General features: G+C 53.0%; 2 protein-coding genes across 2 annotated transcripts; one reads left to right on the forward strand and one right to left on the reverse strand.

The window, feature by feature from the left end:
• Nucleotides 1-3,528: 3,528 nt before the first annotated feature.
• Nucleotides 3,529-4,759, forward strand: J4E83_009986 (uncharacterized protein; the record flags this gene model as incomplete). Its single annotated transcript, XM_049336870.1, has 2 exons — nt 3,529-3,533; nt 3,583-4,759. The coding sequence occupies 2 exons, from the start codon at nt 3,529-3,531 to the stop codon at nt 4,757-4,759; spliced, it is 1,182 nt and encodes a 393-aa protein (XP_049183994.1).
• A 4,705-nt stretch (nt 4,760-9,464) lies between these two features.
• Nucleotides 9,465-13,882, reverse strand: J4E83_009987 (uncharacterized protein; the record flags this gene model as incomplete). The annotated part of the gene is made up of 3 exons (XM_049336871.1): nt 9,465-13,438; nt 13,495-13,747; nt 13,802-13,882. The coding sequence occupies 3 exons, from the start codon at nt 13,880-13,882 to the stop codon at nt 9,465-9,467; spliced, it is 4,308 nt and encodes a 1,435-aa protein (XP_049183995.1).
• Between the last annotated feature and the right edge of the window lie 6,445 nt (nt 13,883-20,327).

Raw genomic sequence — 20,327 nt, forward strand, 5'->3', positions numbered from 1 at the left:
CCGAGCAGCGCAACATGTCATCTCATGGTGCTCGTGCGGGCGCGATGCAACTCTTCCAAGGTTGCATCGATCTCTTAAATGAAGGATAACGCTGATAGAATAACTCCACGGAGTGTGTGTAGAATGGTTTGATCTGATCTGTAGGTATTAAGGGTTTTGCAAAGGTCAAAGCAGAAGTTGCTAAAAGAAAAACGTGTTGATGCGCTGCTGACCTAACTTTCTCTTCGTTTTCCTTCACTCATCATGGATTAGGACAGTGAATGAATGATATCAAGTCCAATCAGATTCCGGCAGTGACATAATGAGGACGACGTAGGTATGGTGAAGCTTAAGGTAGCTCAGCTGTCGTTGAGCCAATCATCGTCGACCAGTGACTTACCGAAGATTTCGACGCCAGCATATGGAAGGGCCTCTAGACCTGCAATTGTTTCCAAATGCTATACAAAGTTGCAATAGTTGCGAATATTCACAAATATTGCGAACAATGGCAACTCCATGGATAGCTAGCACCATCTTATCACGGCACGTTGTCTATTCAACACCGAGCGTGCCCGCCTCCACACGCCGAGACGACGTTCTAGACACGACGAAGCAAAACGAAGGATCTTCCAGCAGGACATTTGTCTTTTCTGACTTGCTTCGTAACAACCACGACTTGACTGTTACAGCTGTTACTCAAGTGACTTACGCATGGAGCTGACGTCTTGGGACAGGGCCGCATAATTCGCGACGCGATCAATCATTGTGCATCGAGTCTGTGCCTTACGATACCCACACTATACTCCTTGCTCAAGGATGCAGGTCGAGGCAAATGAAATGGTACTGCTGGAAGGTCCAACCTCTTGTTCGGTAGCCGTTAGACTTGAAGCAAGATTGATGCTTGTTAGATCCTACTTTCCCGAAGGAACGTGGTACGCGTACCCGTGCCGCAATTTGATGCGCCGACCACACAGCAAACCGGGGGAACGACTGGATCGAGAGTCTCGTATTTTTCGGTGGCGTAAAGAGGAGGGGCAACAGCGCGCGATGAGTACGTGCAGTGGATGATGAAACACGATGCCAAAGTACGGTCACCAGAACAGCATTCCTTCCGACGAACAACAGGCCAGTGAACAGTAGCATCGAATGGACGTGTTCCACCCAAGACGTTTCCAGACAGTATCATCGGCTGTATGTCGGTCTCTTCGCTCTCCGATTTCGACGCCACAGAACCCAATCTCAAGCCTCTCTTTTGTTGATACCAGTGCTCCCCATGCCCTTGTCCGGGTTGAGGTCTGGATTTCGACAGCCGGTCGTGTTGGATAGGATCATGCGCTCATAGCCGCACTGCAGGTCGCTTAACAGTGACATGCTCTAGCCTCAGAATCTTACCGTCATCGTACAGGGTGGGCCTTCTGCTCAGGGATGTAGTGCGTGTTTCAGCCTTCAGTATGAATGCAGTTGAACATGCAAAGCGATTTGAAGTCGGGGTCCGCCGGGTTTCCGCGCTACATGACCTACCTCGGTATTGCATGGTTGGGAGGTGTTCTTGAACAAAAGTGGGTATTTCGCATATGGTAAGAGGCACTGTAGATTGCGATACCTTCCAGGTCGTTCGGCGCATATCTGCCATTGAGATAGGGGAAGAACGATGCCCAGGTGGGGACGGCTAATGCCCGGCACGCTATGCTGGTTTGATCGCTAGCGCGGGCGGCTAGTGGCGTGCCGTTCCCGAACCTGCCCAGGTGGAGTTCACACACTTTCACCCACGTCTGCGCCCCAACACAGCTCAATACCTGTCGCTATGCAGGCTCTGGCCCCCCATCTTCTAGGAAATTCACATTTGCCGACTTGCTACTTTTCGCGTTAGAGCGTCATCGATGCCTCTACTATCACTGCATCGCCCATACTGCAGCCTTGACGCGACTGTGTGGCTCACGCCTTGGCTTTCTTTTATTATGCCCGAGGCTGAGCGTGCCTGGGGTAGCACCAGTCTGCGACGCCTCGATGAGTACTATTTCTCGACAACGTGGTCGCACAAGATCAGTAGCCTGAAAACTAAGGTGTCACGAGGCGGGCAGCTGCGGAGTGCACAGGCGAGTGTTGGTTGATGATCGGCCCGCCATACCTCAGCGTCGGCCAGACAGTTCTTCCCGATACACCTGCGCGAACCGAGGAATCTGATGGGTCTACGGGTTTCAAGATCACGTTCAGTCAAAGAGTGCCCTGGTTTATTTGCAGCATGCAACCGTTATCCCAGGCTATGTCAATCGCCATCCAGCCAAGTTGAAGGTAGAGTTCTACCTGTCCTACGTGGATCCAGCCCTAAACTATACCGAATGCTGCTTAACACGCTATTGTGTATCTGTACATCGGGTATCTTACCGACACGTCACCAGATCAAGCATGCGAGGCTTGGTTCGCACCGTAACAAAATCGATTAGCGTTGTTCTTTTCGTGCAGCAGAGCCGAAATAGGTAGGTCATCTAGGAAAACCCCACGCGTCCATTGTGTCAGTCACGTAGGGAGAGACCTTCCGCAGATGATTCGCAGGGGTCGATGACTGGGAGGCCTGGCGCCGCTACCCTGAACCAATGTTGCTGCAAGACAGGAAGACCTCCCCGAACAGGTGGAACGTTGAGACCTTCGTGGAGGGTCAATCTATCCAATGCGGTCAACTCATCTGCCCGCGACCGCAGCCTCAGGTCACCGAGCCTCATCGAATACCGACTGTGTGGCACGGTATCTATTGTCATAGCCACCTCTGCACAGGGGCTAGCTTTGAGCATGCGATTGCTTCATCATTGGAGAGCCACTACCACAAGATGCGCACGACTCGCTTCTCTGGCACCTTGGTGCACACACAGTCCAATGTTCCTCGGGAGGATTTTCAAACAGAATTGGCGCGCAACAACACGCATATTTGGTTTGCGCGCTGCCCGGTATACGCTAGGCTCGATGAAGCATGTATGTTCGCCTGTAAGCCTTCAGCCCCCATGTTTCCATTCAAGGCACTTCCGGCGCGATGGGTGCATTATTCCCTGTTAATGCAGAGCCAAGCATCAGCTCGACGCCTAGCCTAGCAGCCACCTGCATCGCGGATACGCCTACAATGGAGTGGATCCAACCACCATCGTTCTTACATCAAACCTGGTTCAGACTGGAGCTATCTGATCGCCCATCATTCTATATAACATGTGCTTCTCCATGTCAACTTCCGCACTCCATCCCACGTTCACAACATCACACAACACAATGTTTCAGCCTTCGACTCAAGCCCTCGCACCGTGCCCACCACAATCACCTCCTACCGAAGACATGGTCGTTGGGCCAGGAATTACCTTCTTATCGACTGGTTCGCATGGGGAACAAAAGCCTCGCAAGATGAGAGCTTCCTGTGACGCTTGCTCTCGTGCTAAGGTGCGCGATCTACCCTTTCATCGAATTGGCAACAGTCCCTAACCCCGATGCAAGGTCAAGTGCGACAAAGTCAGACCAATATGTCACCGATGCGGCACCATGAGTATCTGTTGCAACTACTCACCCTCCATGAGGTATGTCAGCTTTGTGTCCAGCCCAGCATTCGAGCTTACGCGTTTACAGACTTGGAAAGCCACGTAAGAACAGGAATCTTGACGGTTCCATCAAGCGCGAGATCTCACCAGCGGGCTCTTACGTCCCTCTTGGAGCTAGAGTCGATCTACTTCCACGCGCCGCATTATACAAGTATGAAAGCTCTCCAGAACCGACAGATCCCTTTTACTTCGGTCCCCGTACTCCAGAGTACCACTATCAAGATGCATTCATCGGCGACACGTTCAGTAGTAGTCACTCTTCCGTGGGCTCCGAAGGTGTCAACTCGCGTGTCAATGCCTGGCCAAACGATGAACAGATGATGTATACGAACCACGCAGAGATGTTTGCTCCAGTACCACAGTATGCTCCGCCATCCACGGCTTTCCATGGACACGTTCACGTTCGGTCGACTAGCATTTCTAGTCAGCCTGACATGGTCACATCGCTGGAGCGAACTCAGACCCCAGCAGCTATCAGCCATCAGTTTCTCGGCATGCCTGTCTCGCATGATACACAGCAAGAAAAGATCATGGCTTCTCCACCGCCCATGGCATCGGCGCCTTTACCGACACCACCCGATTCCAATATCCTCCTGAGGCATGACTGTACTCAGTTCGCGTTCCAAATTCTTTGCAGCTTGTATGTCCCACCTGAGAACCAGTCTACTGCTGGTGACTTCACTTCGCTCGACGGTCTCCCCGCTTCAGGGTCTGTACTCCCAACCAACATAGCCGCCGTCGACAACCTTTACACACTCTTGAACTGCGATTGCTCATCGAATCCCCACTTCTCAGCTACAGTTAACCTGGCTATTATGAAGATACTTTCCTGGTATCAAGCGATGGCAGGTGGAGATCTTCAAGGCGATAGCTATTCTATCGAAACGTACATGAAGACACTGTCGTACCAGCAGAATTTGCGCGGTGCCTTGGACTCTGAGCACGAGCAGGTCTATCAAACCAACCTCATCCTTGCCGAGCTCTGCAGAATCGAGAAGCTTGTCGACAAGTTCTCCGAGCGCTACTGCAACGTTGTCAACACAGCCGATACAGGCATTGACTGCGGTGTGTATGTGGCTATGGAGGCCTCGCTTCGAACCCGCGTCCGCGATACTTTCAAGATAACTATGTCGGTCGCTCCGGAGAACGTCAAGCGTCAGATGGCATCACGAACGCAGGGCCGTCTGCGTGTCCACACGGTGTAGCTTTCGTTCATTCGCCCTTGAGGAGCTTCTTTTCCTTGTCTAGAGCTTCACGATACTCCCGCTTCAGTGGGTATGAGCGGCGCACGCCTTCCTCTAGCTGCGTCAACTTGAAGCATACGTTTACTTCCGTCGGCTCATTCCACAACCTGTATATACCCCCAATTGCCAACTTACAGATCGAACTCGGACGATACAACGCAGCAAGTGTACTATACCATCACCGCAATCTCATTGGTGCAGTTGTAATATATTACTTATCATGAACCGTATCTTCATATCCAGTACAGAGATGTACAGCTAATCCGACTTCGCTATTTGTATCCATTTCTAGCTAAGTTCTTTCTGCGTCTCGCTTCTTGATACCTGATTCAACTGTTCTTTACCTCGTATGATTCCAAGCACTATACCACAGCGAGCTTGCCTCCGTTACCGGGACACGGGTCCAGAACCACGCCGTCTTCTCGACACAACCTCGCGCGGAAACACTTCACGAATCTGTACGCTAAAGTGCTACAACTGCAGCAAAACGTGCCGCAATGTAGCATTACCGCTATTGTGCGCATGCCATTGGCAGCAAAACGCCCCCAACGTCCAGGAATCGGGCAGATTGGTTGCATGTCGCTTGCGAGAGCTTTACCCATGGGCCGGGCTCGCCTTTGAAGTATGCGCATGGGATCAAAACAGGCTATGCTGACTGCTCAGGTTTGTGAACTACTGGGCCAGGCGCTTGAAATGGCAAGGTAAGTTTCCGCTCGCATTTCGCCAGATCGAATAGAGGACGATCAAGGGAATGATGGGCAGCCATAACTATGGAGGTCAATTCGCCGAAGAGGCGATTTGCGATGGGTAGCCCGCGTTACGAACGTGCGTACCGATGGCTGGAGAGTAAGTTCGGAGACTCGTCAGATCAGCCAGTCAGTCGCCCTGATGCCGAACAGCTATCACCATCATCTCGAAGAAATTGCCTCCCGCCTCCTATCACAACGGGCCACCAGGCCCTCCTCATCGCGATGTCGCTACATGCCAACACATGCCACGAACAATACCTGTCCGCGCTGCTCGCCGAACATCGTCGTGTCTCGCCGAACACCCGCTTCCAACTACAGCTTCTGCAGGATGCGTGGGAGTTTACGCGCCACATACGCACACTAATCATAGCCGAACATAGCCTTACTGGATACTCACATGCTTTCGCCAATAGGGAAGGCGGGGAAGTGTGGAAGTGTGCGGATCGCAGGACAGCAAGGATTAGCGGGGCCGTTCCTGTACCCGGTAGTGTGTAGCGCTGACACATTTGCAGGGCGATCTAGTGCTGAGGCAGGTCAGCTGTTCAACAGTCCATCTTGCGAGGGGGGCAGTGATTCGCGTTTGAACAGAACATGGCCCAAGAGACAAGTCATTGTGATCCGGAAGCGCTGTGGTGGATGGGTGGAGCTTGGAGGCAAGCTTTTGCGGGCCGATTGTGATCGGTGCGGGACAGTCGCGGCGGGCCGATGCCGCCGCGTGCGCGCATAGCCACGCGCACATCTACCGACAGGAAAGAGCGCCTAACATTAGATTACCACATACACCAGGCTATCGACTCTACGATGAGAAAACATCATGACGCGTCGCACAATCTACAATCTCTCACCTCAGCCTTGGACGACCAGTGTACCGGTACCTCACAACACGTTCTGAACCGCCCCAAGAGCGGTGCGGACACTGCCTTCTTCGGTACGTGGAAAGGCTAGTCTTACCACAACTAGCTGGGCAAGGCGTTCTGCTTGGATGCTCATTGGCCAAATTAGATTAATTGCATGTGTAGGATGTCGGCATGGCGGGAAGGATGGCGAACCAACGGTTCTATAGATGGGTTCTGTACCCACACGACGCGATAAACCAGGCTTGGAATGGGTCAATTAACACGACTAAATCTAGGAAAGTGGCTAAGCAAATATCGATACTTTGCTAACGACCCCAAAGCTCCAAACTAACATGCTGATGGCACGGAGGAAGGCAGATACTTTGATCACCCCGTTTCGATCGCATCTCTCATTCGCAATCCTCATTGGCCGTAGAGAAAAGCCTCTCTTATCATTCTGCATGACGACATAGTTTGCACACCACATGAGTGCGCTATCTTCTCCGCTGAACCCGAACACGTATTGCGCGTCTAGCTTTTCTAGTCTGGGCTCCTTTACACGTAAGACTACCAGAGACACACTTTCGTCAGTCGTGCGTGTGAAGTTACACTGAAGTCACCGCAATTTGAGCCATGTGGCTGCTCGTACGCCGGTGGTGCGAAAGCCATTCCAACGGTCAGACAGGGCATCGGTGAGCGGTAGGCAGGGCAAGATCGTTACAAGGAAGCAGCCTATCTCTAAGGTTACATAAGCGCACATGTCTCGACGCCACTACTTGCCGCAACACCGATCAGTGTAGCTAGGTTTGTCGCGTCTTCGTCTCCTCCGGTATCGACGATGAGAATAACAGAAAGCTCTACATGCGGCAGGTAGTCAGCTATCGAAAGCACTGAATGCACCACGAACTGGTGTTGCTAAAGTAGTGGCCGCAGAAGCGGCCGCATTCTTTATCTCAGTGACGCACTGACAAAGCCACCGAGGAATGTCTTCCTGCTGCCAACTCCGTCTACTATCGTCAGGTCAGCAGTCGTTTCCACGTGATGTTAGCTCAAAACGGTATCAGTCTCTTCCTCATGCCTCAATCGGTTTGGTACCGGCGTTGATCGTCAAGTCTTGCATGCACTCACCTCGCCTATTCATCGCCGACAAATTCTAGTAGCTCGGCGACTTCCAGCACCCTTTCTGCACCCAGTGTATCTGCAATCACCGACATCCAGCTCCTGCACCCGGTATACCTCCTTACAATATCTGCAAGCCATCGACGTCCAACACCGATTCACGCTCCGGCAGAATTGCACCTTCCATCAGGCTTCTAGAAGGTCGGCATGTTTACACAACATCTTATCCTTGACATTAGCATATATCAAATTCTCTCTCGGTAGGGGATTGGCTACCCACTATACACTCGGGTTCTACAAAGAAACATACCCAAGCTCCTACGCCACTGTCGTATACGCATGGAAATATACTGTGCATATGCTTGTGAATCGCGTGGTCTTGCTGCGGGGATTCGTCTCGATTCTGTCGCTTGTCAAAGGTGTTATTGGGCAGATACCATGTACGCACGAGGCGCGGTTTCAGATTTGTCCCTACGGGTGAAGTGAAGGATGTCATCTAGCCCGGTGCAGTGGGTGTGCTGGAATGACGGAAGTGGTAGTGACCAGATGCCAGTACGTTGGGCGCCGCTAAGGTGCATCACGCACTACCAGCAGGGTATACCCTACAACAGCCTATATCAAGTTACCAAGCCTGTTGATCAACCACGTGGGTACCGGAGCATGCCGCTGAACATGCATTCACCACCCTACTTTCCCACTGAACTTCCTCAAAGAGAGCAAAATGCTGCTGCGTAACACCAACAACCAGCCACCTGCCTACGAGCATCCCGCTACAAACGCCGCGGCAAATCCTACGAGCCATCTTCACCCCACTCAAGTATTTGAAATGAGAATGGCTGCATGGCGCAGGCCCACGCGTTCCTTCAAACTACGCGACACCCGACGTACAGGATGAAGCGGAATACCACCTCCACGGTAACCGATGCCATGCCGGCTTCCCGTTTTGAGAACGCGTGCTCTAGCTCCAGACAGTAGACATCCGCGGCTCGATCGTCAAGCCACCAACATTACAAACGAGTTCGTGGGGATAGTCCAGACTACCTAGATACTAAAGACTTTGCTATGGCCCCCAAAACTACCCAGCATCATAGCTGCTACTTCCGCGGCTTTCACGTCCCGATCTAGCACGCTCGTATGATGCCAGTATGTCACTGATGTAACCTGCCACCCCCCTGCCCTCCATCTTCGATACCCCCATCCTCGTAGCCCCCATTTTCGAAACGAGATGGTGGATTAGGATACCAGGAAAAGGGCTGGAGACAACGGATGTCGGATCCGAATTTAGAGAGAGCGAGATCTAGAGCGACGCACCAGCGCAGTGGCGATCTAGACTAATGAAACAGCGAGAAAGGAGCCATAACCAAACCCACAGTTGCAGTGGAATGCTTGAAACGAAATGCGCACCTAACCCAGCTACTTCTCCATCGCGTTCAACATGTCGCGGACACGAAGACATATGCGACACAGACGGAACCCTGACTGCGCTAGTAAAAAAGCCGGGAGATGTAAATCATAGCCAGCGGTGACGATCTTCTCAAAATTCTCGCAGTACTTAACATGCCAGATCTAAAGTCTTGCCCTGGGAGTGAGATGTGGTGTAGCTATGCAATGTTTAGATCTAGCAGTTAGGCACTGGATTGATTCTGAGATCAGAGATGAAAACGCAGACATGAGAAGAGATATTACTATTAACTCCCCTCTCTCTAGTCGCTGTTGTAACGCATTTGACAAACGCCTTCGCTGAGCTGAATCCCTCATGTACTCATTCATGCGATCTCGTGACATGCGGCCCAGCCATCTAAAACCGAAGCAAAGCGAACATCCACGGATCGAGAAAAGAGGAAGAAAAACAGAAGGTGAAGTAAAGAAGAGAAGAGGAAGAAAAAACAAGATGAAAATGAAGTAAAGAAGTGAAGAAGAAGTCGAAAAAGCGAAATTCGGTATACATGTTCAAACCCCCTCTCAATCCACACCTTTCCCCTTCCCATCACCTACTTCCCCACCTACTTCCCCATCCACATCCACACCCATATCCCCATCCCCATCCACAGCCCCATCCTCCGCAGGCACCATCTCGCCATCAATATCCAGCTCCAGCTCCAACTCATCAGCAATCGGCACACCATTCGACAACACAACACCCTCACTCGCCACATCCTCCACACCACCCGGCCCCTCCTCGACATCCTCATCGGTGATATCATCCAATAGTCTAGTCTGACCGGAAAGCGGGTTTGAAAGGGGGTCGGAAAGGTCCATGGGTAGAGGAGTATGAGGAGCGTTCATACCGTTTTCCATACCGTTGACCATACCACCATCGTCTCGCAACCCGTTCGTCAACCCCCCATTCGGAAACCCATTCGGGAACCCAGCATGGTCAGAGGGGGAGATGGACGCAGGTTTCGGCGATACCCCAACCCCCAACTCCCTAACACTCCTCTTCATACTCTCCAACCTCGCCCTCTCAGTCACACACATCCTCCTCGCCAAATCCCTCAACGCCCTCCTGCCCATCTCCACCCTCCCTTCCTGCCAACTCGCCAACTCCTGCGCCACAACCTGTTGGGTATACCGCAATTCCCTACCCAAGTCCTCCAGCTCAATCTTACTCTTATCCATTTTATCCTGGGCGTCGCGCTGCACCCGACTGCGCGCGTCGTCGAGAAGACCCAGGGGCCAGCGGTCAGAGCGGCGGACGGAAAGGTTGTGGCGATCGATTGCTTTCTGGGTGGCGGACATGGAGGTTATGAGCGTGGAGGGGCGGGATAAAGCGGTTAGGATGGCGGTTATGGTGCTGGAGATGGCGTGCATCGAGTAGTAGAAGCCGGACATGGGGGATGCATCGCTCTGTTTAAGCGTCTGGGTATACCGGTCTAGCGCTTTAAGATGCTTAACCGGGAGGAAAGTAAGGGAGTGGAGAGCTGTGTTAGCGATTTTAGCAGCGTCGTTGAGGTCCGAGGACGCGGAGCGGACTTTGTTTGCGCGACGCAGGACGGAGCGCGATGCGTGGTGTAGGGCGCGCACGTTTTCGCGCATGTGCTGGACGAAGAGTTCGACTTCGCGCACGTCGTAGATGGGCGCGTATTCTTCGCGGAGGCGCTCGACGCGGAGTTCGGCTTTGCGGGCTGAGCGCTCGGCGAGCATCGAGGAGTCGATGTCGGGGACGAGGAAGAATTCCCATACCATTTCGTGGGTGGAGAATGTGGGGTGGCGGAGGAGGATTTTGAGGAAGGCGTCCAGGCGGAGTTGCATGTCGCGTAAGATTGACCGCGATGGTCGAGAGGGTATCAGGTATGGTGATGCTAGATTCTGGATGGCGGGTAGCCATGAAGCGGGGTGTTCTTGTGCGAGCCATTTTGCAAGGTTCTCGAAGTCCTGTGATGATCTACGACATGTTGTGACGGTAATGGTCTTATTATCGTTCGGCGCTCCTGACTTTAGTACTAGGCGTACTGTTCCGTCTTCGACGAAGAAAGACCGGACAACAGTAGTTGTCCGGCCATCTGGACCGGCTTCATTCGACAAGAGCACCAGGTCGTCGATACGGTTCCGAACATCGTCGTCCTTAGCGAGCTCTACAGCGGTGAGACCACGAGCGTCCCTGTAAGATAGGTCTACTCTTGGGTCTTGAAAGAGCACCCGTACCATATCTGTTCGACCGTATTTACTAGCTACCATGAGTGGTGTGAACTGCCGATCGTTTGTTGCGTTGGCGTCGGAATCACAGCGGTACAGCAGCTTTGCGGCTAGCTGAGGGTCAGTAATGATGTGAAGCAGACTGTTGCCCTTGTTGTCGACGTGCTCATCGAGGTGTAGCGGTTGTCCATCATCTTGGTCTTGCGTTGCGGCAAGTAGTGCCTTGTCTACCATATCATGGTACTCGTCGTGATCATACGATCTACATAAAGCGAACACTGGTGTTTGGCCGTTCTTGTCCTTCAGCCGCCAAGGAAGAAGATGTCCAATGCGGTCGATGAGACGAGGCTGATTGAAGAGATAATGCGCTACACATCTACCCTTCGCGTCTGGTTTCGAAAGGTATTCTTGCAGTGCCTGAGGGCTCGGACTATTGTCCAGAATGTAGTTGAGGATGGTGTCCGTCGTCCTGGCGTGGCCCAGTTGAATGGCTGCACTCAACAAATTGGTGCCTTCATTGTTGTAGTCCTCGAAGACGAGGGAGGGGGTGTAGTACTCAGTAAGACTGAGCAGGTATTGGAGAGCCTTGTCCTGTCTATTCTCGATCGCCATCATCAGTACTGACTCGCCATCGGGGCCTTGAGTCATGGTCAACTTTTCTATCGAGACATCGCCTTCGATAGCGCTGACGCGGGAGTCAAGAGTTGTGCGTGAATGGTATGAGCGTGCTGAGCCACTCGACATGCTCCTAGTGTCCGTGATGGAGACCTTCTTCTTCATCTTCGGTCTGCCGGGCAATGGTGGTGTTTGAGCGCGCTGGAAGGGGAAGATATGCGCTAAAGGGCCATCTTCATGCGCACTCTTCCCGCGAGATGGGCTTCGCGGTCGTATCGAGAAGTCTTCGTCGCCGTTCAAGGTCGTGCCTGCTACGGAATGTAGATCGGATAAACTTGCAGCAAATCTGACTGGGCGATATCTCGGTGGGGTTTGGCTTCCGTCCGAGAAGCTGTCCAGATCTGCGTTGAAAGATCTATCAGGCTCCAGTATCCCTTGCATTGTCGCAAGGTCACCAGATTTCGTGGCCTGCCACAATGCCCTATTCCGCCGACTCGCTCTTCGCAGGCCGCCCGAATCTGTAGTGAGGTATGAGAGGACAGCCTCGAACGTGCTGAGCGCATAGCCCATCTCTCCGCTCTCGACATCATCGATAAAGATGAAGTGCCGCATGTACGAAAGCCGCGCCTGCAGATGTCGTACTGGCGCCCTTATTACCACTATCAGCAGTAGTGAAACGAGTGTATCAGCGTTGATAGTGAGGAGATGATCCTGCTTCTCCGACATTGGCTCCCCGTTCGTCATAGTCCTCGCCTGCGATTCATCCGGCATTGTGATGTGCTTCTGTACCCCCAGGAGTATCTCTAACATCTCTTGCGGACTGCCTGCGACACCCATCTTCTTGAACATGTCAACAGCCTTGGAAAGCCGTATGGCTAGCTCTTGCTTGCCCTTGCGACCATGGCCAATGTCGATTCCGACTTGCGATATATCGATATCTACCATCTGCCGCGTGCGGCGCTCAAGATCCTTGTCTTCTAGGAGCCGTATCTCTTGTATCCGTGGGAAGAGGATGGTATGGTGTACTTGCTCCGCAATGTATCGCTCGATCATGCGCTCCACGATCGGACCAGTCAAGTCGGTCGTCGCGCCCAGTAATGACAGCTGCTGCTTGTCCACCATCTGGAAGAGATCAATGGCCGCTGTCACTGCCGTCTCTAGCGATCTCCGCATCTGGTCTTCCTCGTCGCTGATTTCTAGATTCGACACAAAGCCATTCGGACCATGAGACATGCTGCTGTGCAAGGATAAAGGCGTTGTCTCTGCTGAGGATACCGATCCGCGTCTCCGTGAGCTCATTGACGAGCGCCGCGATCTCTGTGATGGTGTCGCCGGCAGGGGCTTCTCTAGCTCCTTGCCAAACTCTCTGAACAGTCTCTCTAGACCGGGTTGCATCTGGCGCGCGATCATAGGGAAATGGTTCAAGAGGTCGCTGAACGACTTGACCTCCTTTTTCCGTGGCATCGACGAGCCGGCACCTCCAGGCGGGCCCGCTGCGCCTGACGGCCCTGCGACTGGCCCTACATCTTGTCGCGGTCCTAGTGTAGCGGGTATTATGGGGTTCGCATCGAAGGTGCCTATGAGGGGTCGCGATATGAAGTATACGAGCCAAGGCTGCGCATCGAAGGAGTCGGGGTAGAATATGGTGTCGCTCAAGAGCTGCGCTTGGTTGAGTGTCTTGAAGCCTGCGTCTCGATTAGCATCCAGACGTCATCCCCTACTGCGACCTATGTCTGCGCACCTTTGTTGCTGTAGATGAAGGCATCCTTGACTATCACCGTCCGGCCATTCGCGGTGGTAAACTGCTTCGCCTTCCCCCGCGTCTCCCTGAAACTACCAGAGTCCTTGACATGATTGTTCGGCCCCACTCCGCCCGGGACGCGCAGCACATGGCTTGCAAGGAAGTCTTCGGAGCCGCTGAGGTCGATGTACGAGGTGTTTGATTCTTTGTCGCGCGATGTGAGGAGGACTTCGGTGGTCGGGACGAGCAGAACCTATGTCAAGTAATGTTAGTAATCAGGTCTCCCCTATACTCGCAGGTGTCGTACGTGGTGCTGGGCTGGCTGGCACTGGCTGGGGAGTGCACTACGGAAGAAGGCCCGTAAGAAGGGATTCAGCACGGGAGGCATTCAATCGACATTAACGAGGCTCTGGGGGTATTTCGGCATGCGCAGAGCGTGTGACCTGGCGAATTAGTCGCGCGATCAGGTGTAGGCGTCGGAGGCGTTGTGGTCGTGAATAGGAGCCTGGTGCGATGGTTCGGAATGCGATGGATGGCGACGGCGTTGGCGCAGCGGTGGGGATGTTTACGGCGGTTGCGCAAGGAGTGGAAGTGATGCGAGCGGCGAGGCTGGCACACAGACAGGCGGGCGATAGCAGAAGGTTCGCAAACAATTGGGATGATGGCTGATAGCAGCGTCGCCAGACCCATTGGCTTGTGATGGTGATTGCTGCTAGCTGGGAGTGGCTAGCGCTCGACGCGACTCTTTCGTCATCGCTCCCGCCCTTCCCCAGCTTTGTCTCACCACGCCGCGTTGGCACCAAACGGTAAGGAAACACTGTTGGACGCGTAAGAGACTCCGAAACGCGCTTTTGACGCATCTCTAGCTATGCAAATGTTTTGTCTTCCATCTCAAAGCGCGTTGTCACTGCCCTTGCGCCACTGCTGTGGCTGAGATGTGGCCACACGGTACGCGCACTGCCGGCAGGTAAAAGCGACCGAAGGCGATCATTCATAAGCACTACTATATGACAGGCATTGCCTGGGTAGATCTTAATGTGTCACCTCTCATCTTCCGCTTATGAGGGGCGGTTTCAAAGACCTCTCACACAACACTTGCACAACGACAAGCAATCAAGTGCGCCTCATCGCATTTTCAAGTCGAGCGATGAAGTTGGGTATCGGACTAGATTGATCTATGAAAACAGCAAAGAACGCACCCATCTACTTCCCACCCTTCCTACAAAGCTTCGTCCCATAATCCAGCACACTCCAATTCTCCGTCCCCGGCGTCGTCTCCGTAAAAAACACACCTTCCGGATCCCACTTCCGCCTAATCTGCAATAACCTCTTATAATTACTGCCCCAGTACGCTTCCTGCCAGTTCGGCTCATTCAAATCCCCCTCGTTCACATAACTCGCCCCATTGGGACTCACATCCCTCAACCTCTTACCAAGAACATTAGTGTTGAAGTTCTCGCGTTCCTTTTTAACTTCCCACGGCTCAGTCCCCGTCATAAGCACATTCGTGATGACGAAGGAACTGGCGTTGCGCCAGGTTGGGTGAATCGCGTTGTCGACGACGGGATACGCACGACCGGGGTTAACGATATGCCCGACGTTGAAGCCGAGCTGCGTGGGTTCAGGCATCGCGGCGTAGATGAGCGCATCTGCGATTTCGTCGCCGTGAGCCGTGATATCGGCTTGTGTGAAAAGACGGCCGCCGACGATGGATTGTTGGTTCGGGGGCTCGTCTTCGAACATGTCGATGTAGAATTCGAAGAATGTGGGGAAGGCTTTGGTGTGGGTGTCGTAGGGGACGCCGGCGGCGTCCAACTGCTCGTATAGGGGAGCCATGACCGCCTCGAGTTGTTCTTTGTTCATCTTGGGGCCGACGAAGGGCGCGATGTGGAGGCGTTGGGGGCCAGGGCCTACTTCGAAGTAGACGAACATGCCGTGCGAGCTGTAGTGGTTGGCCAGGTTGTGGAAGATGTGGACGCCCTTGGCAAACAGCTCGGTGTCGTTGGTGTGGGTGGAGTTTATGTTGAGGATAGTGCCGGCGGTGGGGACCTCAGGGAAGGTCTTGACGGTGATGGCGACGACGACGGCGAAGGAGCTGGGGCCGCCGCCCTTGAGAGCCCAGAAGAGGTCGGAGTTTTCTTTCGCGTTGGCGGTTACGTATTTGCCCTCGGCGGTGATGGCGTCGAAGGAGAGGACGTTGTCGGCGCCCATGCCGTAGATGCCGGTTAGTGGGCCGTGGCCGCCTCCTTGGATGTAGCCACCGCCCCAGCCAACGGTTGGGCACTCTCCTCCAACGATGACTACCTTGGGACTCTGGTTGAAGCACTGTCGGAATAGCTCGCGACCCTGGACACCAGCGCCGACAATAGCTGCTGTGCCCTTCCAGTCCCCAGGTCCGGTGTACTTCTTCAGGAACTTGACGTCTCTGAAGCTGTGGGTGTTGATGATGAGTGAACCGTATCCGGTCGAACGGCCCCTGTAATTCTGTTAGTTCCGTCGTGCTTCAAGAGATCAGAGATTGTCTTACATGAAGTCGTGACCAGTGTTACGAATGATCAAACGAAGGTTGCGCTCTCGTGCAAAGTCCACACCCGCTTTGATCTGTTCCCTTGTAGTCGCCATGATGACGTACTTTCCGTACATGCCTTGTGTGCAAGTACCCGATGGGTCGTCCGTCGGCATGCAGGTGTTGTTGGTTTTGAACGGCCAGAGCTCAGCGATGGGGTGGTCAGTTCTAGCATTGCATTAGCCTCGTCATCTGTATTCCCCTGAAAAGTTGCTCATACAGCCATTGCTCATTAGCCCAGTTGGCTTGAGTATCCGCACACTTCGCCGCATCGTAGACGCTAGTTCCGTTTCCGAAGTTGGTGTAGCAAACAGCGCCTGGTGGGATGGCGAGCTGTAGTGCGCCAGAGACGGTCTGGTTGAGCTTCGACCAGTCTTTGTTGGTTGGCCAGCAGGAGTTGTCGGAGTAGCATTTGCCTGGAGTTCAATTATCAGCATACATTCCAATGGATCGAAGAGCGGATATTGCTTACACTGGTAGTCAACGCCATCCACCTTCTTGACCTCACCAATCCATTTGGCGCCCAAGACACCGTTGGCCGCCAGCAGGAGAGGAGCGAATATTGAGAAGCGACCCATATTGACGAAGGCAGGAGGGTATACAGAGTCGATCGACTGTCCACAAGGTACCCATGGGCTTGCCGTCTATTTATCTCAGTCATGGCTACAAACGCTTCGCAGTCCCCTAGATAGCCTAGCGCACATTCTCGGAGAAGCTCTAGCCTTTGTCATTAGCAACGCGGTACGCCCTGCAGCAAACACTCATGCTCTGAGATTGGCCTAATACTAGCAGAGCGCAAGAGGTAGTACTGCTAGTCTGGCGTACCGTCTTCCAGACCCAGGGTACCTGGAATTCCAAGCCGCACTCAACAGCGGCAGTAGAGCCCCAAGAGGTAATTAATTCGCACTTGAACACATCGTCGGTACCGGGCCGCTGGGAAACACAAATGAGTTGGCGTGTTTGCGGCGATCCTATTCACCCGGATAATCTTGAGGCCCTTGTAGACTGCCCGCCAAGACAACGGTGCTGCTATGGCTTATTCTTTTCGCCACAATCCAGATATCTCAGGAACTTGAATCTCGTGATTGTCACGTTGTTGATGTTGGCGAGGCTGGCAGAACTGCCGTAGCGAGACGCTGCACGCGGGCTCACCTCCGGTATGCGGCTCGTGTATGTAGTATTGCGCCTCGTCTAGCCAAGCCGGTACGATCTAAACGCTCGACTAATATAGCTGCGCATAAGAGATCTCGCGTGGCAATACTTGCGTTATGCCCGGTAAGCATCGAATCTGCAATCGAATCAGAACTTATTGCGGCGCTCTGCGATTGAAGACGTGCAATCAAGGCGCGCTTATGCGCATATATACAACAACGGCAGTCAGCGATGTTGTCCAACGTAGACGCATCTGGAAACCATTGATCTGCAGTGGATCTATATCGCGCTTGTGGGGTCAAACAATGGGGTACCCTTTGACCATGGGTGCAGGTGAATAATTCGGCGCGGTTGAGATGCCTCGTCTGTCCGAAATAACCTTTCGGTGGCATGAGCGATGAGCATGGCGACTTCATGCCGTAATTTTAGCCTCGGGATAGCAGCTCCCTTCTGTGTAGTCTCCGCATCCGCCTGTCCCCGCGGTTCGCAGGCCCACTTTGTCTTGGGGCAAGGGTCCAGCGGCTCGCTTCCGGAGAACCGCTATTGGACTTTGCTGCTGAGCCGTCAATCAGTCTTTTCACGCACACGGATGCAGCTTCGAGAATACCATGATGTCGGCATCTGTCTCGGTCGTACTAATGTTCCAATACGAAGGTGATGAGACGACGGCCCTCTGGATGATCGTCGTGATCGTCGATAGTAGCGCCGGTCCCATGAGTCCGCAGGTCCGGGAGACTGGACATGACACGCATCCGAGCCGTGTTTTCGTTCAGGGCATTCCACGCTAGCAAATCTGACTTGGCTCAATTCCATGTGATGGTCAACGCTGGAGCCCCTGTGCATCTTCTATAGCTGCATCCGCCGAGGTAGATGCTCAACTCCACATATGGGACTGGGGGCCTGAGAGGCGAAAATCTGGTTCCGGAACCAGGCTCATTCGCTTCCCGGCCCAAGCCAAAACCATCGCATGCTATACAACCTCTTAGGTCACGCGATCTGCTACCAGAGTGGCGGTATCGTAGTCAAATACATACAGTTCTGGACAGTCCGCTCAAAGTCGACTTCGAGTGAGTCTTGTCGCTTCGATTTGGGAGGTCCCATCGTCGAGCTCTTCAACCTTCTTTGAGAAACACTGGTACGCTGAATTCTCCACGATGTTGTATGAGAATCCTAGACGTGCGTTCCCTCCGTCCGGCTCAGGATATGTCTCCCCATAATGAAAGGTCACCGAATATGGCGCGATTATGAGCATCTTGCAGGAGGGACATCGTGTATGTGTCCATTAAAAAAACCGTGTCGCGAGTCGGTGATGCATGTCGCGAGCATCCACTTCAGGCAGAGAGGAGGAAAATAGGGACTTTGGTGTTGCGGCCTTGATAAAGATGCAGCATATTCAGCTTCTTAAGCTTTTCGATCGGTTCCTAGAAAGCGCGCTGTGTTATTGAGTCTGAAGACACATTTTGGAGTTCACGCATGTGGTGACAAAAGTGCCGAAGATCTGGTTCCGTGTCACCAGCGCTTTACCGTCTTCGTTCACAGAGGTGTCGAAATTGTCGTTATTCCGTAGTCTGAAGTAAACAAGATTCCGCAGTTTAGATGAGCTGGACAGGTATTGTAGTGGTTGATATTTACACACGGACAGAGACAGCGTAGTTACCGGAGGCAAGATTGTTAGCTGAGCCAGACCCTGGTTCATGTCGTATACCCTCTAGTAGGTTCAGACTCCGCGTGTGTATCAAGTGCTTTCGCGCGCTGATGTCAAGGCATCGCCGGAATACAGTGGCAGTGCCTGGAAAGAGCCAGTTCGACAGCCGGTCATCGCGAGCATATGTACTGTTCTGTAGCACGGTCTTTCGGTACTGGTACTCCGTAGCGATGCTGTTCCAGTCCTTCGAAACCAAGTAAAGCGCTTTCAGATCCGAGTAGAGCGAAAGCTGGGAAATGCGATCAGCTAACAACAAATGTCTGTTTGGCGCTGTGCTGTTCAACGCGGAAGTCGCACGTATTCCAGTCTCGTCCGCTTGACATCTTCGACAAGCTCGGCTTTCAGGCGGACATTGAGGGCGTGAATGTCCATGCTGCGATGAGTGGGGATGGAGGATTGGTTGCGCAATGGGAGTGCGAAGTGGTCGGATGAGGGGCACGGTTATCTCACGTGACGTCGTGCTGGGGACCCCTGGCGGCTTCCTTAAACAGCGGGGCAACGCGAACAAAGTGGAACAGCGCGTCGCGTCCACATTCGCGACTTCCCGCAAAATCTCTCTCCTCCACACTACCTAGGTATCTCAACGCGTCATGCAGTCTCTTTCGAACGAGGTCCAGCTACTCATACTCGGATACATCCATACGAAACGCGACCTTAAATCTCTTTGTCTGACGTCGAAACACCTGCGCAACCTCAGTTTACCGCGACTGTACCATACTGTCTACTTACACACTAGGGAGGAAGGCCTGACAAGATTCTTCAAATGCATCGCTGCAGGGGCCAGTTACCACCTGCGTCACATCAGGAGCTTATCTTTCGAAGATGAGTTACGTGACCCAGCGGATGATGCACCACCGCCGAACCATGAGCACCTGGCTAGTGCGGCTGATGCAAGAGACGTGCTGATGCATCTTTTGATCTCCATGCTTCCAAAGAATCAGCTTCATGCCTTCAGGTTAGTTCATCTCACCATAAGTTACTATAGAGACTGATCACTAGGCAAACTTAGATTCATTGCCATGGGCCGAAGTCTCCGAAAAGACATCTTTCATCTGCTCAAGTGTAGTCAACGAGAACTGCGACATCTACAGATCCGTTGCCTCGAGCGGGTGAGTATAGATCTCACAAACTTTCGGGCCGACGGTGAGGGACACGACCACAATGTACACGAATCCGCCGACTCAGAAAGCAGACTCTTGAAGTTGCCCCACCTGAAGTTATACAACGTCGAGTTTGACGAGATTTGGTGCTGCTTGGCAGCCACCATCGATTTCAGTGACGTCAAAACTCTTGCGTTGTTCAATTGTGAGAACGCCACTGTTTACGACAAGTTTGTGTCTAGCCTCAACGGCAGAACCCCTGCTTTAGAGCATGTGTATGTTGCCATTGATGGCAGGGATTCCATCTCAG

This window comes from Alternaria metachromatica (genome assembly GCF_023757995.1).
Source record: "Alternaria metachromatica strain BMP 0045 chromosome Unknown scaffold_39, whole genome shotgun sequence".
Taxonomy (NCBI): domain Eukaryota; kingdom Fungi; phylum Ascomycota; class Dothideomycetes; order Pleosporales; family Pleosporaceae; genus Alternaria; species Alternaria metachromatica.